Source organism: Neoarthrinium moseri (genome assembly GCF_022829205.1).
Source record: "Neoarthrinium moseri strain CBS 164.80 chromosome Unknown scaffold26_Wmoseri_CBS_16480, whole genome shotgun sequence".
NCBI lineage: Eukaryota > Fungi > Ascomycota > Sordariomycetes > Amphisphaeriales > Apiosporaceae > Neoarthrinium > Neoarthrinium moseri.
In genome coordinates this window covers 252,852-280,669 of record NW_026055140.1, presented here as the reverse complement: position 1 = coordinate 280,669, position 27,818 = coordinate 252,852, and the positions used below count along the sequence as shown (strand labels likewise).

The 27,818-nt window shown below is 50.2% G+C and overlaps 11 protein-coding genes across 11 annotated transcripts; 2 read left to right on the top strand and 9 right to left on the bottom strand.

The window, feature by feature from the left end:
• Positions 1–814: 814 nt before the first annotated feature.
• JN550_007068 (uncharacterized protein) lies at positions 815–1,540 on the bottom strand (the record flags this gene model as incomplete). The annotated part of the gene is made up of 2 exons (XM_049318878.1): positions 815–1,048; positions 1,106–1,540. 2 exons carry the CDS (start codon positions 1,538–1,540, stop codon positions 815–817), a joined length of 669 nt encoding a protein of 222 aa, XP_049170963.1.
• Positions 1,541–1,948: 408 nt separating this feature from the next.
• On the bottom strand, positions 1,949–4,960 carry JN550_007067 (uncharacterized protein; the record flags this gene model as incomplete). The annotated part of the gene is made up of 3 exons (XM_049318877.1): positions 1,949–2,081; positions 2,314–4,622; positions 4,685–4,960. The coding sequence occupies 3 exons, from the start codon at positions 4,958–4,960 to the stop codon at positions 1,949–1,951; spliced, it is 2,718 nt and encodes a 905-aa protein (XP_049170962.1).
• Positions 4,961–6,144: 1,184 nt separating this feature from the next.
• On the bottom strand, positions 6,145–7,122 carry JN550_007066 (uncharacterized protein; the record flags this gene model as incomplete). Its single annotated transcript, XM_049318876.1, has 1 exon — positions 6,145–7,122. The coding sequence occupies one exon, from the start codon at positions 7,120–7,122 to the stop codon at positions 6,145–6,147; it is 978 nt and encodes a 325-aa protein (XP_049170961.1).
• Positions 7,123–9,414: 2,292 nt separating this feature from the next.
• JN550_007065 (uncharacterized protein) lies at positions 9,415–9,802 on the bottom strand (the record flags this gene model as incomplete). Its single annotated transcript, XM_049318875.1, has 2 exons — positions 9,415–9,624; positions 9,686–9,802. 2 exons carry the CDS (start codon positions 9,800–9,802, stop codon positions 9,415–9,417), a joined length of 327 nt encoding a protein of 108 aa, XP_049170960.1.
• Positions 9,803–10,784: 982 nt separating this feature from the next.
• On the bottom strand, positions 10,785–12,977 carry JN550_007064 (uncharacterized protein; the record flags this gene model as incomplete). The annotated part of the gene is made up of 5 exons (XM_049318874.1): positions 10,785–11,295; positions 11,344–12,269; positions 12,321–12,461; positions 12,511–12,547; positions 12,757–12,977. 5 exons carry the CDS (start codon positions 12,975–12,977, stop codon positions 10,785–10,787), a joined length of 1,836 nt encoding a protein of 611 aa, XP_049170959.1.
• Positions 12,978–14,020: 1,043 nt separating this feature from the next.
• JN550_007063 (uncharacterized protein) lies at positions 14,021–15,802 on the top strand (the record flags this gene model as incomplete). The annotated part of the gene is made up of 1 exon (XM_049318873.1): positions 14,021–15,802. One exon carries the CDS (start codon positions 14,021–14,023, stop codon positions 15,800–15,802), a length of 1,782 nt encoding a protein of 593 aa, XP_049170958.1.
• A 702-nt stretch (positions 15,803–16,504) lies between these two features.
• Positions 16,505–18,038, top strand: JN550_007062 (uncharacterized protein; the record flags this gene model as incomplete). The annotated part of the gene is made up of 3 exons (XM_049318870.1): positions 16,505–16,862; positions 17,107–17,648; positions 17,793–18,038. The coding sequence occupies 3 exons, from the start codon at positions 16,505–16,507 to the stop codon at positions 18,036–18,038; spliced, it is 1,146 nt and encodes a 381-aa protein (XP_049170957.1).
• A 1,695-nt stretch (positions 18,039–19,733) lies between these two features.
• Positions 19,734–20,465, bottom strand: JN550_007061 (uncharacterized protein; the record flags this gene model as incomplete). Its single annotated transcript, XM_049318869.1, has 1 exon — positions 19,734–20,465. The coding sequence occupies one exon, from the start codon at positions 20,463–20,465 to the stop codon at positions 19,734–19,736; it is 732 nt and encodes a 243-aa protein (XP_049170956.1).
• A 741-nt stretch (positions 20,466–21,206) lies between these two features.
• Positions 21,207–22,751, bottom strand: JN550_007060 (uncharacterized protein; the record flags this gene model as incomplete). Its single annotated transcript, XM_049318868.1, has 7 exons — positions 21,207–21,400; positions 21,448–21,535; positions 21,588–21,620; positions 21,674–22,016; positions 22,073–22,266; positions 22,321–22,556; positions 22,619–22,751. The coding sequence occupies 7 exons, from the start codon at positions 22,749–22,751 to the stop codon at positions 21,207–21,209; spliced, it is 1,221 nt and encodes a 406-aa protein (XP_049170955.1).
• A 1,168-nt stretch (positions 22,752–23,919) lies between these two features.
• JN550_007059 (uncharacterized protein) lies at positions 23,920–26,243 on the bottom strand (the record flags this gene model as incomplete). Its single annotated transcript, XM_049318867.1, has 5 exons — positions 23,920–24,112; positions 24,170–24,373; positions 24,428–24,737; positions 24,799–24,922; positions 24,975–26,243. 5 exons carry the CDS (start codon positions 26,241–26,243, stop codon positions 23,920–23,922), a joined length of 2,100 nt encoding a protein of 699 aa, XP_049170954.1.
• Positions 26,244–26,671: 428 nt separating this feature from the next.
• JN550_007058 (uncharacterized protein) lies at positions 26,672–27,678 on the bottom strand (the record flags this gene model as incomplete). Its single annotated transcript, XM_049318866.1, has 6 exons — positions 26,672–26,794; positions 26,854–26,901; positions 26,960–27,017; positions 27,073–27,233; positions 27,289–27,497; positions 27,573–27,678. The coding sequence occupies 6 exons, from the start codon at positions 27,676–27,678 to the stop codon at positions 26,672–26,674; spliced, it is 705 nt and encodes a 234-aa protein (XP_049170953.1).
• Positions 27,679–27,818: the final 140 nt, after the last annotated feature.

The window sequence follows — 27,818 nt, the reverse complement described above, 5'->3', positions numbered from 1 at the left end:
CTTTTCTATGCAATCTCGCTTTCTCCTCTTCAGAGAAGTGATTCTCCCAGTTCACTTGCTTGCTCCTAGCACCGTCGACGGACCTTTTCTAGGACTCGCAGAACAGCTATTCTGGTCTAGTTGCCATGTTGATCTTGTACTTCAGGTGTTGTGTTCTCGCCTGGGTGGAGTCGTGGTATGCAGGGTAATAAAATGATATCAAGGACCTTAACGTATTAACAGCATCAAAGAGCTACTTACGTATGTTCGGGAACGTTTGTGAAGCTGATTTCTTTGCTTTGGATTCACAGTAGATATCGATTTCATTAGCTACAACAAACGATAGAGACGACCTACGCTTTATGTTGCACTGTCGCTGCACTGCCTCTTGCGTTGGTCGGCCGAGTGACGTTCACTGCGGGGACTCCGTATTTGCATCCACGTTCCACGGAGTAAGCCTTGCTGCTATCCATGGTCACTAAGCTGAACATAGTGATTCGGATGCTCCCAGGCTAGAATCCATCGACCCACCGTAGGGTGAGGCTGTGGGGGCTAAGGCTGCACTTCGTCAATAACTTCGAAGAATCGACTCTTGTGCAGTTGCTTGGTGAGAATAATCTACCCAATAGCACCGGCCCTGAATGAATTGCCCGAGCTCAGCTGAAACGACGTATTGTCAAGGCCTAGCTAAGACACTAGTTGGCAAGAATGAGCTCTATACTAAATCTCTACGGGCTCTATAGAGTCCGAAGTGATTCCAATATTTGCACAGAGGAAGAGAAGGCAGCCTGATTTAATGCTGCTAGAAGCTGAGAGTTTTGGTGTTTACTTCAAACTATGAGCTTCCTGCCTCAGGGTCCTTGGCGAACGGGTCATCGTCAGGGTCAGTTTGTCGCCGATACTCAGACCTTGCAGCAATCCATTCTGCATCAGACTCCCCATAGATAGCCGACACGAAAGCAAATGTCATGTCAATTCCTGCGGAGACACCGGATGAAGTCCACACATTGCCATCCGTCACCCATCGTGCTTTTGAAACCCAATTGACATTTGGTGCTTGCTTCTTTACCTATTGCAAGTCAGTTAGCATGGTCTTCATATATTATGTAGGATGAGATGCCCATACCCATTCGAAACTGTTCTTGTTAGACGTGGCCCGTCTGCCGTCAAGCACTCCGGTTTTCGCAACCAGCGCGCTTCCCGTGCAGACGGTGAGGAGATACCGAAGATTTGGGAAGACGCGTTTCACGTATTCCATAGCCGGTGCGATGTTCTCATCGTCTCTTGTTCCACCTCCCCCGGGTACGAGAAGGACCTCGATGTGGTGGGGCGCATCTTGGAAAGTATGTGTGGGCACCACGGACTGGCCGAAGCCTGCGGAAGGGAAGGAGGTTGATACTGGCTTGAGTTCTTTGGCCAGGATCGACAGCTGCAGCGGCCTCGTTTTGGAGAGAAAGTTGAAGATGTCCAAAGGCCCGAACACATCGAGGGATTGGAAGCCTTCGAACAGGACAACCCCAAACTTGGTAGGAGCACCGCCAGTTTCGTGCTCTGTAGACATTGGTGGGCCTTTTTTTTCCGCCATGAACTGGTGTCTGGTTGAGCGAAATGGGTGTATTCTGATAGATTCAATGTCGTCTCGCTGTTGCGTGCCCACGAAGCTCCGACCTAGCGCCGAGGTTAGTGCCAAAAAGCCGCAGCTACGCCGCACCTATCTACCCCGCCACGAAGGCATATTCACCAGTTATGGCATGCAAGGCGCGCCTTGCCCAGACACATTGACAGGCTGTCAGCCCCTGTTTCTGCTTCAAACTATGGGTTTGATTCCCTTGAAGCGGGCGATGAGATTCAGGGGACGGGGCTCTGGGATCGTACTTGTTAAAAGAGACAGATTGGGGGCCATTGTGATGGACGCAGGTGGCTACATGTGCCTTGGCGAAGCGCTCTTAAGGCGTTTCAGCTCAATGCCTTAAGTTAGGTCGGCCACAGTCAGTACCAGCACCTCGCACAAGGTCACCTGAGAACGGTGCGTTCGTAGAGCGTTCCACTGCTCCGAGGCAATATCTCGCTTTTGACTTCCCGAGCCATTCTTGTTATGTTTTCTAGTGACCTTTCAAGTATTAGACATCTCTGTGGAATATTTACCTAGGCAGTTACGGCATGCAGCAGCAACGGGCGATCCAGACCTATGAGTACAGCTCTTGGATAGCATCTCCACCTGCATTCAAAAACTCGAAGAAGGGGAAACCATATTATTATCTAATTCTACAAATTTTCAAGTGCACATTCTCTACGATCTACCCGATCTGGTTCATTAATCTCGCTGCTACTCACTGTCGATGTCCATACAATTGCTGCCCATACAAGGACTGCTGATACCGACGAATGCCGTCCTCGACCAGAAGAGCAAAAGGGTTTAGTTGGCAATCCGCCATCTCTGTATACATTGGCTCCAAGAAAACAAATACGCTGGTATACAACCATAAGATCGTAAACCAACTACAGTTTTGCGCGTTGATGGAAAATATCCAAAGCTCCACCAGTCCCACGCCAACAGCCATCGCGCCTGCACTGATAGGAGGAACGGTTACGATCCAAGTGAGATAAGGTAGGGAGAACCCAATGGCGAAGCCAATCAGGAAAGTTGTGAAGTAGAGGCCACTGCTGTTGGATCCCGTGCTTGCCGCGATAAGACTGCCCATTACCCCAACGACGAATGCCACGACTCCCGAACGAACACCGGGCAATACAACTACATCCGAGAAGATCGGGACGATGCACAAGGTCGCAATCCAACCTCTGTAGCGAGCGATCTTCTGAGAAGCCTTAGGTATCAGATAGCAGGTCACCGGTAGAGCCTGATACACGGTGACATGGACTATACCAGCCCAAGCGAGAAGCTTGTAGGTCCTTGTACACAGAAACCAGCACCAGAGGTCACACGGGAGATTACTTGGTGATATTAAACCGCAGCTCCAAGCAGGAAATATGGCTATCAGGGACAGGTGAGTCATTGTCCAAAGATCGGATAGCAGGCGTCGAACCGTACGGGGAACATGAACTTCGAAGTTGTCGGTGAGCACGGCGAGTTTCTGAAGTGTGCCCTCTGCTATGTCTTGAAAAGACACATAGACACTGTTGTATTTTTGAAGAATGAAGTTTGTTTCTTGTGGCTTATCGGTATTGACAGCTTGACGGAAGCCAGGTTCGCTAACATGAAGAAGATATTCCGCGTCATTCGCCGACATTACTTGGGAAGTGGTTACCAACAGTGGTTGGGGAGCATCTTTCCTTTGCAACATCCCCTGACCATCTGTTTCCTTCACGTCCATCGAATTCAGTCTAACAATTTGTCTGGTTTGACGCACCGAGTGGTTGAAACGCAGGTGCGTGGACTCGGGAAGTAGAGCACGAAGCTCCCCGGCCTTTATCATGGAAGCTTCAAGTTCAATGATGTAATTCGTTTCTGTTGTTCGAGACTTGACCAAGATTTGAAGCAGCCGTTGACGGGCTTTATTGGCAAACCATCGGATGCCCATACCGTCAGACAGCCAGCTCACCTCATTTGCAATGGTCACGTCTAGGAGCTGAAGTTCTGGATCCGCATGGATCCGCATGACCTTAGTATAGGATTCGCGTATCCAATCCCAGGCCGGCGCGTATGTCGATAGCGACAGTAAGCGCCATGGCCACATTTGCCACTTTTGACGATCGAAAAACTCCACGGGGGCAGCTGCGCGGTCAAAGGACCCATCTTCAAAACCTATGAGAGGAATAGCCAGAATGTTCCACTGATCATCTTTTCGGTGACACGGGAGGAGCATATACGGATTTATGTTGTCAGATGTAGGGAGCTTAATGGAGAGGCCCCTACTTGTCAGATCCCAGTCCAAGGTAGCTTCAAAGTTGACGTATTGGTCGCACTGTGAGAAGCATATTGGGCTGGTTGCTAAGATCCCAGGACAGGAGAAATTCAGCGGTCGATATTCGTCGCCGTTAGGGTGACTCCAAGGATCTTCAATCCCGAGTAGAGTTTTTCCTATAGATGACCACCCAGGGGAGCGGCGGCACCGTTCTGGCTTCAGCGGCCTCTTTCCTGTGGAGTCCTCGATGACTACATTCCACGCGAGCAAGGTTGGGTCGAACTTTCGGCGAATAATCGCTTCCTGTAAACGTTGAAACGCAGCTGTACCCTCCCCATATAAGAGTGGCATGTTGACAGCACACAAGCCTAGAAGACAATAGGCTATATCTTCTTCTCTGGTGGTCTGACGTGTTGCTGCCCAGCTCAGCTTTTCTGCAATGGTGGCATCGTGAATACGATGAATCCTCTCCAGGTGCCCGCGGAAATCGTAGACGAATAGCTCACTCGACCCACGGTAATGTATCTCTGCTTCTCTTGTTGTCAAATAACGACTTCCAATGCCCGTGATGGCGCTGATAGGCTCAGCCAGTAAGTCTCGATTGCCAATATAACTCCAGTCTGACCCCAGAATCATGACCTGCGGGGGTGCTAATAGCTCCTGGAGCGTCCAGCCTCTTTTAAACCAACGGCTGTTAGTAAACGCTGGACTGGAAGCGGGATCCTGGTCTCCAGGGACATCGGAAAGATATGCAAAGCAGAGAGCCGATTTCTCGTACCACTTCGAGTCCAATGGACATGGTTAACAGCTATCGTTAACCTTTTTTTTCTGGGAGTATCTACCTTGAACATGGAATTGATGGCTTCTGATAATTCGGCACTACTCGTCTTGTCGATGCAACAGGTATCCACCCACGCATACGTCAGGCCGGCCTTGAGGACGACATCAAAAAACCTCTCGATTTTGCGAAAGCCTGCTTTGCTAACAGCGCCGAATTGGTGAACCTCATGAAACGATACCTCCTCCTTCTCCCAAGTATGCGAAAGTATTCCATATGGTGGCGTATTGGTATCAAAGAACTCTTCGAAATTTCGAGTGCAGACGTTAAAAAGGCGCATGATTGGCAAACTGAATTATAAGATCACGAGACTGAATTACAAACCCTGAAATTGGTGAGAAATACTGGAAATAATTATGAGGCTCTAAGTTTGGTTGCAGTGAAGAGTTCCAAAAGCGCTCTTCAGGGGGCGTTTCGAGTAGATGTTTCGAGTGTGCATGCTGACCATCAGCCCAACTCGAAGGATCGTGCCCCATGGCCGCCAATCCGTTGAGCCTGCCGTGGCGCCGACTTGGTGCCTGACAGGCCAATAGAAAGGGCGCCGTTGTTCCACGCTCAACGACTTTGAAACTGTACACCAAAATAGACGTTTAAAACCACAACGTAAACACTAATAGTGTTTCGATTTCTGAGGACAAGAATGAATGCATCACAGCTTAAATTCGAGGAGAAACCGGAGTGGTAGACTGGTGCTGCACCACATGTATGTTCCAGGATTCAGCAGAGGATCTTTAACCCATCCTTATGGCCAAGCATATGCACCAGATAGGCCATAAAGCTAATATCGTTGTCTCATAGTTACTTCAAATAGAAATAACACAACAGGTCGGCTCTCTATAAAACCATTTTAGTGATATTTTCTGATCTTGATACCTCTTGATCTCCTTGGTTTACACTCTAAAAGAAACGAACTCAAGTTACACAAGTGCTGCACATAGCGTCTTCTGCAATAAATCCAAAAATATAGAGTGCTCTAGAAGCTCCTGGTGAACAAGTTACGTGCAACGCAAAGAGTGCGTATCAGTGGTTGACAAGATGGGCAAGGAGAGGTGGCACAACTGAGGCTATGTGACGATGTTGCCTGTCCTGTTGTGTTGCTGCATCTGCCACTTATGCTCAGGCTCGAGATTCCGGCCCCGGTGGGACTAAACCATCCTGGATGAGCCTCGAGTCTACGTTCTTTGGGTCTAATAAGAACCTCTGAATGACTCCGAACTTCGGTCCCCTTGGAACCGACATCGGACACGATACCGTGTAAAGCATCTGACAGACTTCCACTAAACGTTCATCTTCTACCAGGTTGCCACACTCGTCCTAACAAGTGGCCACACACAGTTACCTCATTATCAACTTCGTATAGGAGTTGGACATCAACAACTCGCTCACATCCCAATCTCATTGCCTGTAGTTAATATGAAGCAACAAGTTTGTTCATTAGAAATAGGTGCGAAATATTAATTAATGTTAATCTTGTCTACCTTTCGGATTTTGGGGCCTACCATCATATATGAACCCGCTCCAACCCTCCACTGCCGCCGTAGCTTCCGACGTCGTCCGGACTGACGAGTTAGGGGCCAGCGTGCTTGCAAAGGGATGATCCATTTGAGCACCGCTGCCTGTCAACCTCTTGCCCGACAGCGAGTAGCTGTTTTCTAACGAGTTGAAACAAGTGCATGTTCCTGACTGCACTAGTAAGATTAAGTTGTTGAGCACCAAGGCTTCGACCTTCAACTTGATGCTGTAGACCACGGGCTTGTACGTGGTCTGGATTTGAAAGTTGTTCGTATATTCGGTGACCATGAGGGTGATGTCGAGCGTCACGACGAGGATGAACAAGGCGATCAGCTCGCGATTCACCGCCTGAACTCTTGGCCCCTTGATCACGTCCATCAACTTCAGACCACGCGACGCCTCGTACACGTACAGGAACGAGATGATGCCCTCCTGAATGGTGAATACTGCCACCTGCATCCTCTCAAATACGTTGAATACCGTCAACGTCGAATCCGTAACGCTGCCGCCAACGTTGGTTGTGATGAACAAGGAGGCCGTAGGCAACTGGATGAAGACGAAACAGCCGATAATCATAATGAGTACCCAGCGGATCTTTCGAGGGTCGCCCACCACCAGATGCAACCGTGAATACAGCACGACGGCTTGGCCGGTGACCATGAGGAACCAACTGACATCGATGACGGCGCACATGGGTAAATTCGGCGCCAAGCTGAAGAAGCGCAAAAGAACGGATATCGCGTGCATGACGATTCCGGTATTCGCCGCCAACATACTCCAAAAATATAGCCCGGTTTTCCGTTTGAACGTGGAGAATATGAATATGAATATCTCGATGCTGTTGTAGCAGGCCAAGGCGAAGAACCCGCCAATGACCATGGCTATCGGCATCGACACCACATGGCCGATCGGGCCCGTTTCCCCGGCCATGTCGAAGCGCTCGTGGGATGGTTAGCTCCCTTGGCGAGGATAGCGGAGAGGGTGATCGATGGGCTGATCATTCGTAAATCGATGTCTCTCGTTAAGTGAGGTCCAGTCGAAGGTTGGGAGCCATGACGATAAGGTTTGCGCAACAGCGTCTGCCCAGAGTTGGTGTGAAATGGAGAAGACCAGGAATTGAGACTGCGTCCCAACGCACGGATAGCTTTGGTTAATAAGAGTGATTGATCTGCTTCTGCACACAACGGCAGTCAAGCTGGCCTAAGCTGGCGTCCAATGCGTCGTCATAAAAGCAACTATGCCCAGGATCACGCTACGTACGGGGGTTGCAAGCCGTTCCAGTCCAATCAGATCCCCAAGACCCTGGACTAGAGTTTGGCTATGCCCACGCTCCCGGCTGGGACATGACTCGAGATCGCATGTCGACACGACGGCGAATACTCTTGTAAAGTCTCCCCAAGTTCAAACCACTGGCCAGCTTTGGGAGTCTGACACAGATCTCAGGAGTTAATAACCATAGCCCTTCGCTCCTCGAAACAGCTGATTATTTTGCAATTTGAATATCGCCTTGTGCACCACCGGAGATCTCCCGACCGTGAATGGGCGATGACCGTCGCAGGGGGTCGCCTACCCCGGTCCCCGGACGCGCGATCCGCAGGAGCTTGGCAAGCTTTAGCCCGCTTAAGGGCACTATCGCAACCTTAAGGGGAGAGACTCTTGGCTTCTCATGCTAGAACGGGTCGCGCCAAGTAAGCGATTGGGTTCTGGTCGTTCACTACTGCACCCAACAGCCAACAACGGTAATTCCTGCCCATCCCATTCTCGCGTGGGAGCGCCGACCGGATTACCACATGAGAGCCGGGTCTCACCATTCAGTTCTGTATCGTTGAGTCGATAGAGTTCAGCCGCGTCCGCTTTTCCGAGACCTTCACACCTCATTCCGGTTGTCTCACCTGTCGGTCTAGCCGTCTATGCGTGGCATGAGGCCGGACACAAGCGCGCTAGAAAGTTCTCGTCAGCTTCTGGTGCAGCAGCAACGAGCTGAAACAAAACCTTGCTCATGGGCTGAATGCATGAAAACCGCCGCTTCACTGGTCAAACTGACTCCTGTCAACCATCTCAGTTTCTTCTACAAGCAGCGCTTAACTATTTTGGTGAAAGCTTCGTGCCACCGCACCGAAAATCAGCCCATATTGCTTTGTTTCTCATCTCTTTGCTCAGCGTTACCCAATTCAAGTTCGACGTCATGGGACAGCATGGCAAGTGTCCCATCAGCATACGAACAGCTGATAAGCAGCTTATGAACACAATAGTTCGCTTGCTAAGGAGCACATCTATTCTGCGAACGGCGAGAGGGCACCCAAGATGTACGCTGAGGCCAAGGTACATATGGCTCGTCTATGATGATTTAATCTATCGTCCTCGCGATATAACCAGACCCGATTTACCCCCTAGCCCCAGATATATGAAAACCCACTCCCAGACTGTTTAGCGTATTGCTGAATGCCTAGGTATATGACTTCTTCGCTGTTTTTAAAGTTTATAATTCCATCGTTAGCTAAATGGTCTGATCGTGCCATGGCTTCAGCTTCACTATTCTATAAACGCAACTTGACAAAGCTCCGGTGCTTTTCGCTCCTAGCTACGATTCTGCATGGGAAAGGCTTAACGCGAAAAATGACGCCTGGCAACATTTGATACACTACTGTGATCTCATTGCCTTGTTTATCCAGCGCCTTCTGGATATGGAAGACAGCCAACGTCTGCGCAATAGAGAGGAAAAGTGTCTGCTCGGCGATCTATCTTCCAGGACAAGCTCTTCGCCCAAACCCAAACGCAACTTCAGATGCTAGAGCTTCGCAATGAAGCTCAAGGAATCTCCCAGTCTCGAATTCTCTCGGACTATGACAACATCAGGGTCGTGCGAAAGCCAGGCAACAGCAGGGAACATTAGTACATCTTTCGGTATGAAGTAGTCCTTGTAGTTGTCATCCTCCCTCGTCAAGTGGGGGAAGCCCATGTGCGCAAGTGTATGCCAGCGTAGTGCTTCCTGGGCTATGATCTGAACGTATGGAAGATTTGCTTTGTCAGAAAACGACGGCAGCCGGGGATCTCCCACCTCACGATCAATATCTTCTTGAGCACATTTTTAGGCCCCGGGGAATAGAATCATCGCAATGAAGAAAGAGAGAAGCACAGCGCTGGTGGTGCCGTTGCCTGCATTGAGCATGGAGGCAAGTGGGTCGCACCAAAATTCACGGTTAGATATGACCCGTGCACGGCTCAATCGTGAATTTCACCCGTGAGACCTTGGGAGGCTGTCGACCAGCTGATGACACCTTCTTCCTCGGGTCCGATTTGTCGATGCACATCTTTCATCAAGCCAGCAACGTAGGACACATTGTCATTGCCCTTGGCCATTTGATCTTTCACATAGTTGTAAGGGTCGTCGATAGAGCGCACAAGGTGGCCTCTCCAGACCTTGGCTGTCTTCTGAAACCCGGCGCCCGGCATCCATAGTGGAAGGTACTGAAGCCAGGGGATCAACATTTACCATCCACGCGCCTGGGCTTGTAGCCTTGGAGAGCTCCTCCATGACCTGATTGGAGTTGGCGACTAGAGGATTATTCTTCTCTGGGTCTGTCTCATGATTATGTAAAATGCGAAGCATCATGGATCCAGATATCCTGCACTTTCAATATCAGATGGCTACCATGACACCACCGTGTAAGGGTATACGAATGGACACTCATTGGTGGAGACGATCTTGCAGGTTGACGGGATCTGCGACCAATCTCTTCAAAAACCGTAGAACCTCTAGATCTTGAATCGCTTGGAATCATCCGATTGACTTGTTGCTGACCTGGGTCTCTGTAAGTTTGCGGTGCAGTCGAAATCTTCGATTGTACAGCATCATGCCCATGATATCCCGATATCCGACTCTGAGTCATGATATAAGTGCAGGAAATAATGAGCATCAGGAAAACCCCTTCTCTTGACGTACACGTCGTTGGCAAAGACCAAGTTTGGTCTCGAAGCACTTTTGATAGCGCTTGACTCTATTATGTAGAAGACAGCCTGTCTATCATGGAGAACGATGAAGAGTTGGCCGAGTATTGTCGCTGAGCTGATTGAACCATATCGCTCCTTTTGTTTCAGCCAGCGCATCCATTCTACGGCCCCCTACGGTGGAAGATCTAGCAGGTTGCCCAATAGTGGAAGACCTTTCGGCCCTGGTGGAAGCGGGCCTTTCCTGTTAAGTCAGATGGATCGGGAAATGACAAAACCTAAGACCACTATAGCCACCGAGGCGAAGAAGGAAATGATAAGCATGATGGCCCACTGATTTTATTTATGGTACGTTAAAGAACTCTGCGTACTTGCTTGCATGGATAACCAGGGGCTTGGTTTTATTAACCTCTAGGTAATAGTATTGAGCGGGTATGATTTTCGCTAACGCTGTTGATTTTCTGGCGGGAGGTTTAGTTCATTTGAGCTCTAGACACTTTCGTGTCCTTGCTGGTGACGACTTGAATTCGCTGGACATACTTTCTGGCTTGAGTTCGGTCCACTCACGACACGTATATTATGCATGTTACTCATCTAGACGCTATCTACTCTTATATTATAGCGCCAGTTATGTTGCACGATGCTTACGCTACCCGCTTACCACCCTTCGATCGACGCGGCCTACCAAGCTTAGTATAGCTTTTCGTCTTCCTAAACTCTGTCTGGTCGCGCTTCATCTTGGCACTGGCGAATGGTGTCGGTGTCGGGTCGGGCCCATTGATGGCCGTGTTGTATGTGGCATTTTTGGGAAGGACATCCAACACGATGGTGCTGTTCCCTTCTCTATAGTCACTCGTGGGTGTGCCCAACGTCCTGTAGCTACCGCGGGCACAAGAGACGTCATCCTCGCCGGTTGCAATGTCTTTGCGGGCAAGTGCTCTCTCGAACAGCTCGAGTGATGCCAGTGGCTGGTAGAAAGGAACCTCATGGCCGGACTCATAGATGCGGACAAAGCTGAATAAATCGCTCTGTCGAACTTGTCCGTGAACGATGCCATCCGAACTCGTGATGTTGACGAATCCGGCATCCTCATATCCAGGAGCGTTGATTTCGGCTGCGACAACCTGGCCACCGAACCAGTTGCAATTATAGTCACTAGACTCTGTTAGTAGGAATTTCAATGTGGGAGCAATATGGACTCACGCATCTCCGTAGTAGAGAATGACTTGAATACCCGCTTGAAGCAGCTTCCGCACAGCCTCAATAGTCCCAGATTCTCGATCATCGTCTCCAGTGTTTCCGAATGCTTGGCTGACTGTTCCTGAACTTTCAGAGAAGTTCTGGTATGCTCCAATAGCCGCCTGCACTTCTGGGGTATTCAGGTAGTCGACATAGAATGAGTACGGAAATGGATCAGGGGTGAGTTCTCTCATATCGTATTCGTCCCTGCCAGAGTAAACATCGAAGGGATACTCAACGTTAGAGGCGCAGAAGTTATCAGCTGCTGAACAAATATCATTGCGTCCGGTGGTGTAGCATTGAATGGTCTGATCCACGCAGTTCCCGGCTCCGTAGAGATTGTTGTACCATTCAGCCTTCACAGTGTCGTTGTACGGATCATAATCGTAGGTGTTTCCCGGATACACCGAAAAGTTGTAATAGGCTTGGTACTGGATCAGTGGGTCGAACCAGCCGTTTCCTATCAGGACATTCTCGAGTCCAATCTTGTGGGCCCCGGGAATGTCTTTTGCGTTCTGTTCCAGGAAATACTCTGGGTTACTGTTAGAAGACAATACGAGGTACCCCAGGCTAAGGTTCTCACCATTGAATACCGGACCGTAATGCCCTCCGTAACTTTCAGTGGTAAAACTGAAACCACTTCTCGAATAGTCCGGGAAAGCACCCATGAAGCCTTGCAGTGTTTTCCACATGTTAGGCGCAGCTCCCAGGGTAGAGTTGGGAACCAAGGATATGTCTGGCTTCGAATATGTTCCACATGTTCCATATACCTCGGCAAAATCCGGGCACGTCTCGTTTGGTAGTTGCACAATGTTGCCACTGCCATCCTCATACGCTGGAATTGGAATCGAGTATGACATCCCGACAGTAGCCGGCTGGTCGATAAAGAGCTGGCATGTCTCAGACTAATGCACCTCCATATCGAAAACACCGAGACTCACCATATTGCTCACGTTGGACCACGAATAAGGATTGTTGTACGGTTTCCCATCAATATCCACTCCACAGGGGCCTAGCTCCTGGAACAGCCCAATCATGGAGGATGACCCTGGCCCTCCATTGATCCAGACTGTGAGGGGTGCCTGAGCAAATGTTAGCGGTGTAAGATTCAGCATAGGTTTCCATTCTCACCTCTGTAGGATCTTGGTTCCTAGCCTCAAAAAACCACCTGCACTTATCAGTTTCAGGTATCATCAACTGTTCAATCATGACATCCTTCTTCCTACACGCCTTTCTCCGGGTCGCTTTTGAGATAGGTCTGCTGGCTGCTCGCACGACAACCCGCCACGCATCTTGCCAGATCACTTTCGATCCGCCTTCTGTCACCTTTCCTTCCCACTGCTCCCGTTTTAAAAGACAGTCCAGAGTTTCGCTTACCAGAAAATGTGTTGGTCTTCATCGACGTCCGCGTAGCCAGAGTAACTCTTGACATTGGGGTCCAGCTCACAAATACCTGCGGGGACTTGCTTGTAGCGGACGTTGATTCCCGCGTACCCTTCTTTAGTGATCAAATCGGTAGGTGCTGGCACAAATTGGGCCGCGGTGTATGACGATAGCAACACGGCACCCGCAACCAGGTACTTGACACGCTGCGCCATCTCTGAATGTCCCACTCTCTCCGACACGGGTCAGAATTAGCTGTGGTTGGGGCTGGTAGGGGTAGCCTGGTAGGGATGGGACGAAGGGTAGAGGCCCTCACCTGTCTTGGCAGGCCGCTATATATACTCGGTGCGCGCATTCTATCTGCTCATGACGACGATCCGTTTTTTACGCGACCAACCCCCGAGTTTTGATTTGAGCCGCAATTATGTGATACTTCATTGGCTCAAGTAACGGCCGCACGACGAACTGCAAGGTAAATACCGGCGCTGATAAGCATTACTTGCATCCGCCTAGCACACATGGGGCAGGTGGCGACCCTTGCCTTGCTGGTTTACTGGAGAACGCTGCGAACGACTCCAACTTTTGTATCCCTGATTAGCCAGGATGACGACAGCATCAGCATCGTTGAATATAATACATGCTGCCGGCCGGTGCATGCGTACCGGTAGTGTGCGATGATTCTACGTGCAGGTGGAGGGCGCTAAAGCACCTTCAGGTAGGTACATAGGTAGATACCTCACTGTCGTACGAGCGGAATGGCCCCGTTTCCCCAGGTGGGGAGGGCAACTGGGGCCTAATGCGGACCTAGCTTAGGGGGCCTTCGCCAGCTATAGATAGTGATAATAACTCTTGAAGCTTTCCAAGGCCTTACCAACCATCTGAGCACTACATGCCTGGCTGAAGGATGATGTATTATCCATTGACGTTCAGGAAGGCGTTTCCAAGACGTCAACTGGTCTTGTGAACTTCCCCGTATGGTGCAATAGACACACAGTATCTTCTCCGCCAAGATATCGATTGAATCCAGGCAGATTTCTAGTGGGGCTGGTGCCCCTGTAGTGATGCCATCGCTCTCTAACGCTCTCAAACGGCGCACCGATTCTGAAGAGCCACGCGCTCTACGGGATATCACTACAACTCATCATGACTCCGTTATAATTCGTATCCGCAGTCCACGCCTCGTCAGTACGTTGCCTTCAAGTAATTGCGCGAACCTGCTTGGCCTGTGCTCTGCAGGGTGCGAGGCCATCATTCCACCATGTGGCCCTTCGAAACATCTTACCCTCAACGCAAAGCACATGAGCTTGACGGCGTCGAGTATGACTACATCATCGTTGGCGGCGGCACGGCTGGATGCGCTGTGGCCTCGCGACTTAGCGAGGACCCAGATGTAAGCGTCCTGCTGCTGGAGAAAGGCGCAGTTGGTGATCACTGGCTGTCACGAGTCCCTTTGCTCTCTGGCAGCCTAGGAAGATTCTTCCAAGTGGTGCATCGCTTGTCTGAGCCAATTGATGGGTGTAATGGCAGGCAGACAGATCTGTGGACTGGTGAGGCGTTAGGGGGTGCGTCGCGGGTCAATCAGATGTTGTACACGAGGGGCATCCCAGGCATGTACAATGAATGGGCTGAGATGGGCCACGAGGACTGGAGCTGGGCAAATGTCGAGCCCTTCTTCAAGCGGATCGAGAACTGTGTCAGCCACCCCAACGCACAGCACCTGGGCCATGATGGACCAGTCCACATCATACAGCATCTACCTCAGTTTGAGCTTCATAACCATATCGACAAGTCGGCCGCAGCCTTGGGATTGCCTATCGAATGGGACGTTAACAATCCGCATGGACCCGCTGCCGGCTACTACTACACGGACTATACCATCGACCAGAATGGACATCGACATAGTTCGTATCGCGCTTACCTTCCGAGCTCTGTCGCAACTGCGCGACAAAATCGACTGACGGTGTGCACTGGTGTCATCGCCTCACGACTCGAGCTTGACGTTGGACGTGGGCTTGCCACTGGTGTACATATCAGACCAGTGAGATCACATGATGGACCGACCTACTTCGTGAAGGCTAAGAAAGAGGTCATCGTATGCAGCGGTGCGCTTGGCTCGCCTCAGCTGTTAATGTTAAGCGGCATTGGCCCAGCCCAGCAACTGAAGTCCTACAATGTCACAGTCAACAAGGAGCTGCCTGGGGTGGGCGCCAACCTCAGCGACCACCACGGCCTCCCAGTTATGATGAAAGTGCCCGGTAGAGAAAGCTACCACTACATGCAAATAAGTTGGCTTTGGGCTATCTGGCAGGTCATCTTGTTCCTTTGGAACGGCACGGGCTTGCTTAAAACTGGGACTACGTCTAGCACCATATATGTCAACACATCCCAGCTTGATTCCACCACTTTTACGCTCAAGCCCGGACCTGCAGACCGACCATTTGATAGTTCAGTGTCTGAGAACGTGCCAGACCTGGAGATAATGATCATTCCAGCTGGCGCGATTGTAGGCAAGTTCTCTGGGATGGCCCTAGTTACTCTCTACGCATGTCTGGTTCAGCCAAAGACAACCGGGTTTATTGAGTTGGCATCAACAGATCCTGAGGCAGACCCTCGAGTCCACTATCGGATGATGGAGGATCCACGAGATATCATGACTGCCCGAAAGGCCCTACGGTTTACACTGAACCTGGCGGACCAATTCATGCAATCGTCAGGCTACCGTCATGCCGTTGAGCTGGTTCATGCCCCCAACTTAAACTCGTCACGCAAGTGGGATGAGCTGAGTGACGAAGATCTCGATGGTTTCGTCAGAGCCTCCGCTCAGTCTGTTGTGCATCTCTCGAGCACATGTCGAATGGCTCGAGAGGAGGATGGGGGTGTCGTGGATGACCAGTTGACGGTCTATGGCTTTAAGAATCTGAGAATTGCTGATGCCAGCGTATTCCCCACGATTCCAGCTGCCCATACCATGGCCCCTGTTTACATGGTTGCGGAGCGCTGTGCGCAGTTCATCAAGGATGCACGGAATAGGAAATGTTGAGTTTTAGCTGGTATGGCCGTCCAGATTCTGGTTGCTGAACAGGTGCCTACGTCTACAATCTTAGCAGGAGTAGTGGATAGCATCTGGAGTCATCATATGTCAATGAAACCCTGGACTTCGAATTTCACATCGATATGCGGTGATTGGTTGTTGTCCCGTAGGAAGTCACGAAGAGTATCTCAGCGTCCACTATTCTAGGTCATATCACAGAACGGGTTTGATAGAGCAGAAAACATTAATCTTTTTAATTTCATGCTTGGAAAAATCCCAAAAAACATCTCTGCGTCTTGTCATGGGTTATCAACGCGAGCTCGACGTCCTGTTGCTAGGTGGGTTGCCCAGTGGAATGAAGTACAGTCATTTCTTTGCTGCTCGCCCGTTTGTAAGGCCCACCTCCAGTTCGGGCGGGTTGCTTAATATTTATTGTGCTTGGGTCCCGCGCTCTCTTCCCCTCCTCTTCCTTTCTCTCCCAAAGTGCTTGCAGAGCCCTCTTGATCCCACGATCTCGAACATTTCTACAAGCACATCAGCGCTCTCCGTGTCGTCGTCTCTAGTGTTTTCTTGCCTACAAGCTCGATTTCACGCCCCAAGATCTTCACGAAAAGCCGCTTTTCACGCTCCCCATCCCTCTCCCTCTCCTTCCCCAGATTTCCTTTCCCTCTGGTTTTTCCTTCCCCGTCCCCTGTTCTTCACTTCTTCAAGATGGCCGAGTACAGTTGGGACTCGTTCCGCCAGGCGTTTCTCGGTCTTCTTGCGTTGATCGTGAACTTGTTTGGTTTGGCTGGTCCCTTCTGGCTCGTCACCTTCTTTGTGATGTCTGTGTATCAGGTTTTCTACCGATATGCATGGGCAACACTTATTTTCCCCGCCGACAAGGGTTTTCTTCTGGTCCCGGCTGACACTGCTAACGGCAAAGGTGCAGGTATTGCGATTATAGCGATATTCGGCTTCTTGAAGGTTCAGTGGATGGGCTCTTGGCTGACGGCACTGTTTATCACGTATTTTCGTGATCGGCAGTGGCGCTCTGTCCAAGATGGTCGTCTCATTGTGCAAGCGAGTGGTTCGTCACACTTTTCCATCCCTTCTTACCCCATCTCTTCTCACCTCATCTCTCCTCGTCCCATCTCTCATTCCAAGTCGCATTCTTCGGCATTTTCTTATCCTGTCTCTCATCTCATTTCTTATTCCATGGCACAATAATCGACCTTGTCTTGTTCCGTCCATCATCCCATCTATCATTTCATGGCACATCATCATGTCTCTTCTTACTCCATGTCCAATTACTGACGTCGATTCTCCTCCAGGCTTCAGCGCCGATGATGTTAGCGAGTGGCACCCCAACCATCGGCCGCGGTTGTGTCCTCGTTGTGAGCGGGAATCGTCAGACAGGGTGTATCACTGCGTCGTGACTGATCGATGCCTGCCCATTTACGACCACTTCTGCAGCTGGCTGATGGTTTCGGTATATTCACGAACGATGAAGTCCTACCTCTACACCATCCTCTTCCTCCCTCTTGACACTGTTGGAACGTTTGTCGTGCTAATGGTGCAATTGTGTTCGCCGGGAGGGAAGTTTCATTGGCCGTTCGCGGTCACTGTTCTCTTTACCTGCACTGCTCTCGTTGTCGGGGCGGCTCTGTTCGCCCCCAAACAGTGGAAGCACCTGGTGATGAGGAACGAGGTGATGTTGGAATGGCGACGCCCTAGGAAGCCCATTTTGTTGGGTTTCAAGGACGCTCGCGACTCTAGGCGCCCTCTGACACTGTACAAGCTCTTCGAAGGTAATCCGTGGGATCGAGGCACAAAGGACAATATTTGCCAGGCTCTGGGAAGCTCTTGGTGGATGGTAAGCTTCTCCTTTGCGCATGCACTCTTGTTCCCCTTTCATACTGTCTCCCCTCGTTTGTGAGGCCTTGATATTTTCCCTTTCTCATTTGTCCTTCTTCTCTTTCTCATCAGCACTTTGACTCAACTGACACGGTCTCTTCAGTGGTTTTTCTTCTGGTGGCAACCCGAACGTGTCTCGAAGTACGGTCGATACCCTCCAAGTGTCGACCTGCCCTTCTCCCGCAAGGTTTGGGATGTTCGCCTGGAAGTCCTCGGTCTCGCGGTCAACTTCGAAGGTGGTCGCGATGCGATAGCTCAGCACCTTCACCGCCGTGGGCAAGGTTTCTCTTCAAGCCATGAAGAGGATCCAAGTGTCACGGCGCGTCGGCGAGCTGCGCATTCTGGCTAATGTGCAGAAAGGTCCAGTAGTCGTTTATGGATGCGTAGATTGAAGTGTGAGACCAAGACCGACCTTGACATCAACCACCGGCATATTTCTCGATCCAGAGCTAAGTAACCCCTTTCCTATCTTGTTCCATTTCATTCTCGTTTCTCTTGCCCGCCTTGTTTGGAATCCAGCTAACTGCTCTCAGGATCCCCTCCCCTCTCGCCCTTCGCCATGTCTTCCGCCGCGAAGGGCCATTGACAAGAACACCGCAGCGTGCCCCGGTAACGCACGACCTAGTTGCTGACGCCATTTATCTCGAGGTGAGCGCACTGGTCACTAATACTTAGATACGAACACCGCAGCATGCCCCGGTCAATGCATCGACAAGAACACCGCAGCGTGCCCCGGTAACGCATTATTTTCCGCCATGATACGAGGCGAAGGTCTTGGTGGTTGGGCGACTTGGTCTTGGTCTTGGTCTCTCACTCACTCTGGTCGGCATCAGTGGTAAACCCGGTTTGACCCTCTTTTTATCCCTTTTTTCTTTTGCCCCCTCCCCTCACCTCACTTCCCCATCACACTCATTTGGCTTCTTGTTTTTTTCACACTACGCTGGTCTTCTGTGTCTCGCTCCTGGTGGTTCTTCTGGTCGACTCTGTCTCTCTTGGTGGCGTGTTGTTGGTGTACTCTTTGTGGTTCTGTCCGTCTCTCTGGTGGCTCTCTCTGGTTGACTCTCTCTAGGCTGGTATAAGGCTCCTTCGGGAGGGGTTTTGGTGTAGGTGTCTATCCTTGTGGTAGAGCTTTGCACGTGTTTGCCCGTGATTTGGTGGGTTTTTCACCAAGTCCCCTTTCAGTGCTGTAGACAGCTTGACTGTTGCAGCGCAGAAGGGTACCAAGGAGTGAGTTGAACGTGAGAATTCACCGTATGAGGACTTTGGCTCGTTTAGTTTCAGTGTTACCCACATCGGCGCTGTTACTCCATCTTTAATGATGGGAAAATCTGGCTGCTGTTTTGTTTCGCGTACTGGAGTTTACTCTTTTCCGTGACAAAGACATACAGCTGGTTCCTAACTGTTACTTTCAGCTTGTGCCTACATAGCTGATTGCGGTCTGCATGGGGGCTTAGACTTTGAATAGCAGAAGGCCGGGGGAATCGCCAGGGGGTACAGACTCTTTTTGTCGCCCAGGTCAGATAGCCCATGCAGGAAAGAGCTAATAACAGAGAAGGTTCTCAAGGTTCGGAATGGAACCGATTTTTATTCTTGCAAGGCTATACGGAAGCAATGGTTCATGACACGTGAATACCGATGAGAAAAGTGACGCGCGCCACAACTCCAATGGTAATCGTGGCATACATAGACGTCAGAGACCACAGTGATCTGGGTGGTACTACTCGCTCTCATCTCTGAATGAACAGTTCACAATATCAATTCACGCCGTAGCATACTCACCTTGCTCTTTCTAGAAACCTAGTTCTCCTTAAACACTGTGGTTCACTTGCAGAAGTGGCCTTGGAGCAAGGGCTGCTGAGCCGGTGGGCCGCATCAAAACGCGTTCGAGGAGAAAAGGGAATGAAGGGAAGTCCGTGTTATTACTGTTCTATATCAACTAACAAACTTCATTCTTCAACTCAGCGACATTGTCCTCCGAGTAAAATATCCTTTTGACGACCTTGAAAGTTGTCGAGCCTCCTCGTTTTGACTTCTAAAGCGTTCTTTAGCCTGGTGTCCCACAGAGACTGTCCATCACTTTCTTGGCTTCCTGGTGGCATTGTGGTCTGCAATGCTCGCATCTGCCCGTGGATCCAGGATAGCCCGCGACGCAGAACTGGAGATGTTCCAGCATCCAGTTGCCGACCCATACCCATTGGCTGTGGCAGAATTCGTGAGTCGTCAAATCTCGGATATCTCCGATAGCCGGCCAGGTCTTGTCGTCAGTGCCTTCGGAGTCAAAACACTCCACATAGCATTTGGGAAACCTGCGGTATGGGATCTTTCCCGGTCGTCCCTCGTCATCCAACGTGGCCAGGGAGTTGTTATTTGGACTGGAAGCACATTGTGATGTGATATTTCCGTTAGCCACGGTCGTTGGTGCAGGGTCAACGTCAGATGTGTTGTCTATAGACTGGCTGGGAGTGTGCTGTGGAAAGCTGTCCTCAATGGTTGTAACTGATGTAGTATTGACGTTGATTGTGTCAAATATAGTACCGTTGGTGGGACTGGAAGTCTGTTGCGTGATATTGACAGTTGTTTCCGTTCTTGATGTACTATTAATGTCAACCGCTGTGGCAAGAGTGCTAGTGGTAAGGTTGAGGGATGAGTGTGATTTGTTGTAGAAGGATGCTCTAGTTGCAGCCGTAGTATTTACTTTGGCGATTGGAATTGCGATGGTGACGGCCGTCAAAGCGCTGATTGAGAGGAAAAGCTGCAGGGCCTTCCTGTAAATCATCTTGGCAAAGTGTAAGAGATGTTGACTTGACGCCAAATATTTATTGCACAAGGCTGCAAACAGGATCTTAATCAGGGTGTGATCCGAGAAGTTCTGGTGAAAGCCAGTGTTTCAGATTCAGGGGGAAGAAGTCAGATGGTGGACCTGGAGATTATTGGAAGCTTAAATAAGTTCTGTTTGCAATCTCCGAAAGAACATTGCGAAGAAAATTGAAACTACCGCAGCGAAAACTTCTCTGTTCTGAGTTTACGATTGCCACAAAAGTGTATTCAAACCTGCGGCAAGGTTTTGCGACATTTATTGGGCAAGCCAAGAGAGTTTCTATGCAGCAAATTTGAGTTTGGGAAAGTCTTGAAATCTACGCAACCTCTTCCATTGGTGGATATCTGTACCGAATTACAGACTCTTGATCCGGGAACTCTTAAATGGCATGTAGGACAAAGGAGACTACAAGTAAACATGTCTCTGGGCCATTGAACACCAAGTTTGCTTCGTGCTAGTTGGTGAACCTGTGACTCAGAAAGTGAAGAACGCCGCAGTACTGAGTGATCTTCTCTGCACCGCCCCATGAGATAGGGCTTTAGCCAGACAGTCGCGATAGTGATACAAAAGCAATTGTTTTGAGGAGCCTACATAATTACCATTACACAATAGATGATTAGAAATGAAGACCTATGATATCCATAGATCTCCATGAGCTGTTTCTGCCTTGGGCGATAATGTAACACTGACTTGGGAAGATCATGCAATGAGAATCTGCTTCTCCTTCTTCAATCTCTCAGCCGTCTCGACCGGAATCTTCAACACGCTTGCAACAATGCCGGATGGCGTCAAAGCGAGCCACTGCCCGAGACTGATATCTTTGACACGGTCGGACTTGTAGATCTCAATCCAGACTAGGTCCTCGGTCTCGGAGATGTTCTCAATATAATGACCTGACGTTTGTTAGATTGAGACGCGACAGAGGGACTCGGAGACCTACCGCTATTGTCAGGAAAGACACCAGTATCACCCGCTGAGAAATCAAAAGTCCGGGCGTTTCCATTTCCGATAAAAGCGGTGGCGCGTCCCTGGAAGCGTGTAAGCGAGTTCCAAGGGCAACTACTGGGAGTCAAAGCTTACCTTGCCTTGGTGGAAGTAAAGCCATTCTTCAGCCTATATCTACTGTTAGACATCAACACTACCATGTAGTTGGGAAATGATCTCACATTTGGATGCCAGTGCAGCTCTCTGAGACCGCCAGGTTTCAGAGTCACGATCGCAGCCGCAATAGTCTTTGAAATGGGAAATGTAGTGGTGTCAACAATTCGAAAGGTACCTCCACCACCGGGAACCTTCTCTAGAGGATGGTCTTTTGCAAAGTAGACATATGAGTTGTTGCCAGAAAGTTCGCCGTTTGGCCCAGTGACCTCGTGATTATCAATGGTACTATTCAGGATGTATGGGTTCGTCGTAGGTAGAGAGCCAAGAACTGTTTCGTTGACTCCTAGACTCTTGGCAATGACAGACTTGGGGGTGTGCGCAAGCCAATCGTCAATGTTGAATGTAGTTCTACCCACAATTAGCACCAAAACCTATGATGCGGACGTTGGCTTTATTGAACTTACCCGACAGCGTCGAAGTTGGTCTCATCAAATACCAGAAGGAATTCGTTCTCATCTTCAAGACCCTGAACGGTATGCGCTTCGCCCTTGGGGAAGTACCAGATATCTCCGACTCCGAGTTTGGATACCTGATACTGGCCATTCTCATCGACGGCAGAGACGAGTACAGATCCAGCATACACATAGCCCCACTCAGCCTGGGGTATAGTGTTAGCAAGGTTGCAACCCGAAGTGGATGCTCGACTACCTACCACTTTGTGCCAATGAAGCTCTCGAATAGATCCCTTGGTCAGATGCTGTTGAGCGGCCGAAATGTCGTGGCTTGACGGCAAATCAGTCACGACCTGCTCTCGTACCCAACCACCTCTAAGGATTCTGGTCTTGGAGTCTGAGAAACTCCATTTGAGGTTGGGGACAACCCCATTGTCAGTGCTTTGCTGACCGAGGTTGTCTGGGTTCTGTAGATCGAGAGCCTTATTGGTTCCGCCTGTGAAACTTGTTAAAGACGACGTTAACTGAAGAGATAGGGACTTCGTTTGCTGTACTGACCTAGAATTGGCGCTCCCTTGCCGTTCCCGTCAATTGGTTGACCCGTGCCAAACCCAGGTGTATCCCGTTCAACGACGGCTGCTTGGGCTGCCGCCAGGAGGGAAGCCCATGGTAGAATGTTGACAGCCTTCATTTTCCGTGACAATGACGCTTGTTGATAACACAAACTCTGACAATGGACGGGAATCATGCCATTATTTGTATTCGGTGCGAGCAAAGCTCATGCCGGCGCGCAACTCTTTGCATTTCGCGTGCCGCGCATCCTGGCAATGTTATTCCTGCACGACGCTCTACCAATAAATACGACATATGTCAGCCATGTAGCGTAATATCAATGATCTTCAGGTCCAATTTATGTCGGCTAACTGATTCAACCCCGGATCTGCAATCTAATTACCCTGCCACTGCAGCTACTCCCCACGTTGAAGGTGGTGTCGCAAATTCACAATCGCGGTACGAAATAACGTCATGGCTTGGCATTACCCCAAGGCGCGGGATGGCAGCGCCAGTCACCTGTAAGCTATAAAGCACCTCATCATATGGCCCTAAAACATCATGGTGTTTGGACCTTCATTAAGGCAAGCTAAGCCTAGTCTATTCATTGTTAAGCTTAGAACGCAAGCTAGATCTGCAATAGGCTCGAAGATCGTCAGATCCGCAGGCGGGTTTTCCAAATGCCGACCTCAGCTTAAACACTATATGCTGTACCATTGCTACTAAGCATGAAATTGTCCTAGTAGCTGTCCACAAAAGTGGTAATTGAGGAAACTCTTGGTGCGTTTTCTGTCTAAACCAAAAAATATTAGGAATTTGAGCGCAATCCTTATAAGCGTAGTGTTCACCTGCATACCACTTGGCCTTTTCCGTATAAGTGAAGTGGCGAGCTCGTTGAGAATTCAGTACCATGAAGACGGTGATGTTGGTTGTCTCTATCTAAACCAACCTATTTTCACTATTCGGGGGTTTTCCGCTCTATTTTCTTTTCGTGCACGCCATCCCCTGCGTCCCACCACCTGCGTCCTTTTCAGCATCTCGATATCTTTAATATTCAATCAACCTTGAAAAGGGGGGCTTTCTCCTTACCATAATGATGCCGGAAGCCCTCAGTCGAATATATTGATGTGCCCGGCCTAGAGGGTGCCAAACGATACAATAGATACTAGGGATAGCTTCGCCACAGAGGTGGTAGACGCTTCGAGGGCGAAGGTCGTACATTGATCGCTACCCTCGCCTTCCATACTATTCTCTGTATCATTCGTACCTTATCCCAGTATCCAAACCCCTCCGAATCCGCAGATGTGCTACTGAAGACCCAGGCTTCTCACAAGGGCATTTGGTGTGGGAAGATGGCCCAGAAACTCCTCCATGATCTTCGACTCATCTCGACTACCGCCGGCCTCAAGGATCACCCGCCTGTACCGATCCCAAGTGTTCTGGCAACTTGGGTTGGCGGCGAATGCCGTTTCATAGAAGTCCGCCGCAAAAACCTGGGCGCTGTGCTGGATTTAGCCCTACTGTTACAGGCTTGAAGTTATTTATGATGAAACATACCTTAAATACGCGAAGTATCCCGCGTCGTAGCCGGACATCAAATGTCCGAAATGGCAATGAGCAGGTCCCCATGTACTCGGTTCGGGGTTTCTTCTCAAAGTCAGCTCTTCGTAAAGGACGTTATAGAGCTCCGTCTCGTCGAGCTGTACGAGCTCATAGTGGGAAGCTGGATTGTGAATCGTCATGTCAAATATTGAGTCTGCACTATATGTGTCTCAGAAGATGTCACGTAAGTTGGTAAGAGTGCCCAAGACATACGTCTGTTTTAGTATTTGGAGGGCTCTGTTCAGATTTCGCTCCCCGATCAACCGATCTAGAAGCTTGTCCGAGATACGTTCAGCAGGTGGTGAGGCCTGCGGGTTCTGCGCTTTCCACTGGTTCGGAAACTCAGGGCCTGTTGTTGTGTAGTGGCAACTCATTGCATGTAGTGTCGTCTTATCCCAACACCAGTTCTCGAGCATTGTGCTTAGAGCTTCACCAAACTCTACCGGGACTCTCCAGGCATGATACCGGGTGTGCAATGTACGAGACAGAAGGTCATGAATTCCGTGACCAAGCTCTGAGAAAGCTATGATGTTAGACATTACCCAGTGAGAAGCATGGGACAGAAACATGGGGTTGGAACACACCGTGGAATAGCGTCACTACCTCGGAATGCTTGAGCAAAGCACATCCTGTAACGGCTGATGGGGAGAAGTTGCACATCAGTATAGTCGCTGGAAGGACCCTGCTACCGTCTGGTTTGATGTAGGACTATTTTAGCAGGTCAGTTTCTCGTTGACATATGCAGTCTAGTTGTACCCACAGCCTGAAGATTGACGTTTTGGTTCCCTTTATACTTCCCATCCCTGTATAATATGTCTGAAAAAAGATACCCAATAAACTCGCCCTTGTGTTCCGGTCTTTCATCCCACACTGACCATCCTTTCACATCCTCATGCCAAGTACTCCCAGTAAGCGCCTCGGGAGGAATAGGTACGAACTTGAGCTGAAGGAAAGACGCGAACAGTCCCAGCATTTTGAGCACTGTATTTTGAAGTGGAAAGTACTCAGCCACGACTTCATGGTCCACCTGCGTCTCCTCCTCCAGTAAGCGCATATAATAAAAGTAATCCCAGGGCAGGATTTCATCTTCTTCGGGTGGTAGATGCGACCCCAGATGCGTTTTCTTGATGGTTTTCAGTTTCTCCATTGCCCGTTTTCCTAATGGCAGAACCTTCTGACGCATGGCACCCAGCATTTCGTCTACCGACTCGGGTGAAGCTGCCACTCGGTCTTGCAGTTTGAACTCTGCGTGGCTCTTGTAGCCGAGAAGGCGTGCATTCTCGTCCCGCACGACCAGAACTTTCTTGAACAGAGGAACGTTCTCCCAGAGCTTCTGCTCGTTTTCAAGGTACAACCTCTTTCTTGTAGCTGAGCTGTGGGCAAACCTCTGCACCAGGAGCCGGTCTGCACGATTGCCAAGGTCGATGTATACTTCATTTCTGCCGACTGGCATGCGGTGTTCGATCTCCTGCACAGGAACGCCATCAAGTTCATCCGGTGTGAACCAGAGCCCCTTGGTTTTCTCCCTCAAGTTTTGATTAAACTCTTGGCAAAGCTGACTGATGGTTTGCCGTGCGTTTAGTAGCCTCTCGATCTGCTGAGAGCTCAACTTCCCATATCCGACATTTGTGTACTCGCGCAACATATCTTTCACCGCCTTTCTGCATTCCTCATTAGGACTATCGTCTCTGTCTGCCACAGCTTTCACTAGGAGGTAGAGGTCATGCCTTCGCATGAGCTTTGCGTGACTCTCTGACATCAACCTGGTTGCCTCCTCGGCTGCGTCACGGATAGCTTTGTTCGGACCTGCATACCGATACATGTCTATCAAAGTTTCGGCTCCTTGATTCATGTTCTCCTCATCTAGCCATGGCTGGATGACATTTCCAAACGTGGCCGTCTCCGGTGTCACCTTGGAAACCACCGACTCACGGATTGCTTCTCGATCAGCAATGATGCCCTGAATAACGGGGATCACTTTGTCAACCGACAACATTTGTGGCAAAGATTGTGGAGGGAGAGGATACATAATGAAAGCTCTCGTTCTTCTCGTGAAAATACAGTTTGCAAAGGTGCGGCTGCAGTGTACTTATCCTTTCATGTCAAGATCTCACATCTGGAAAAACAAGTATTGGCGCGGGGTACTGAGTGTAGGCCTAAGGCCTTGGACAAACCAGAGAATGAAGCAAGGGATGCAGACCTGTGCTAACTAATTGGAAGCAAACGAAGCAATTTCAATGCTGGTATCCAACATCCCTCCTCTTCACTTAGTCATAGGCATCAGATGCCTTTAGTACATTGTATAACAGACACCTCTACTGATGTGAAAGGCTCTCTTCTCTAGTGGCGATGATATGATAATATGAAACCCCGCTTATAAGCCATCAGCAGGACATGTCACGACGCACGATGGCTTATGGGTGCGCGACGTGTCCCCACATACCCCCTTTAACAAGCCTACCGGGACACAATCCGGCTGCAATCATGCATCAGGAAATGCACCTTGAACGGCGCCGAGCCCACAAGGCTGTATGTAGGTGATGCGACCACACGATAGCCCTGTGCGATGTAAAAGGGCAGCTGCAGCGCAGACGTCAGTGTGAGATTGTGTAGCTCCTGATGCGTAAAAGGGTACTCACGATATACTCATGGATGCGGACGTGAAGCGGCCTATGGGCTTCTCGGACCTATTGGCAGATCAGTGAACAATCCCAATGAGTTTTGTCTGATGGAGTGCAATCGTACAATATCTTGTGTGTACTCGTCGAGCGCGTGGCCTATACCCTGTCGCTGGTGCGCCGGGCTACCAATCTGTCAGTCAGAGTCATCCGCAGTGATTGAATGAAGGGCTCCCCTACTCGACCACGATGATGGACGTCGTATAGTACTCGCCAGGTGTAATACCGATCTCCTCATTCGTGCGGCCTGTCTTTTTGCCCCATTCCCTGACCCGACTCATGTACTGTTCCTCGCTGGCCAGCTCCAGGAAGCGATCCCAGTCGTCGTTGTTCTCAAGTCTCTAGATTGCCTGATCAGAACCAACGAGCCGGGTGTGAGAGAAGCAGAGGACTCACAAAGTCCGAGACATACGGCAGCCTGGACCTACCGGGCTCGAAGAAGGCCCGGAACCCGCGCCATGCCCCGCCGCCGCGGGCCCGGGCGCCGATCAGCCGGCCCGACATGGCGACGCGGTTCAGGTGCGAGGCCCAGAAGCGCTCGTGCATCTCGACGTTGGCCTCGTAGGGCGCGGCGCCGAAGAAAATGGTCAGGGCCGGCGTCGCGGCTGTTGGTTATAAAGGAAATCAATCAGCACCAAAAGCCTCTCCAGGAAGACCGGCGACACGGGTCAACAACTCACGCGCTTGAGCAAAGGCCTGCGCCATCCAGACGGCCACCTTGCGGCAGTCTTCTTGAGGGAGCCCGATACCGGTGAGGTCTACTACCTCGATGTCTAAGGTTGCCATCGCTGCGATAATTGCCTTGCAGTGTAACCGGAGGTGTTTGGGGGGCTGCTTCGATGAACTTTGTATCCAGAGTGAGGGGTTCGCATGGCCCGTAAGCACTATGCACATCTCGTTACGGAGAATGTAATTCAAGGGCTGTG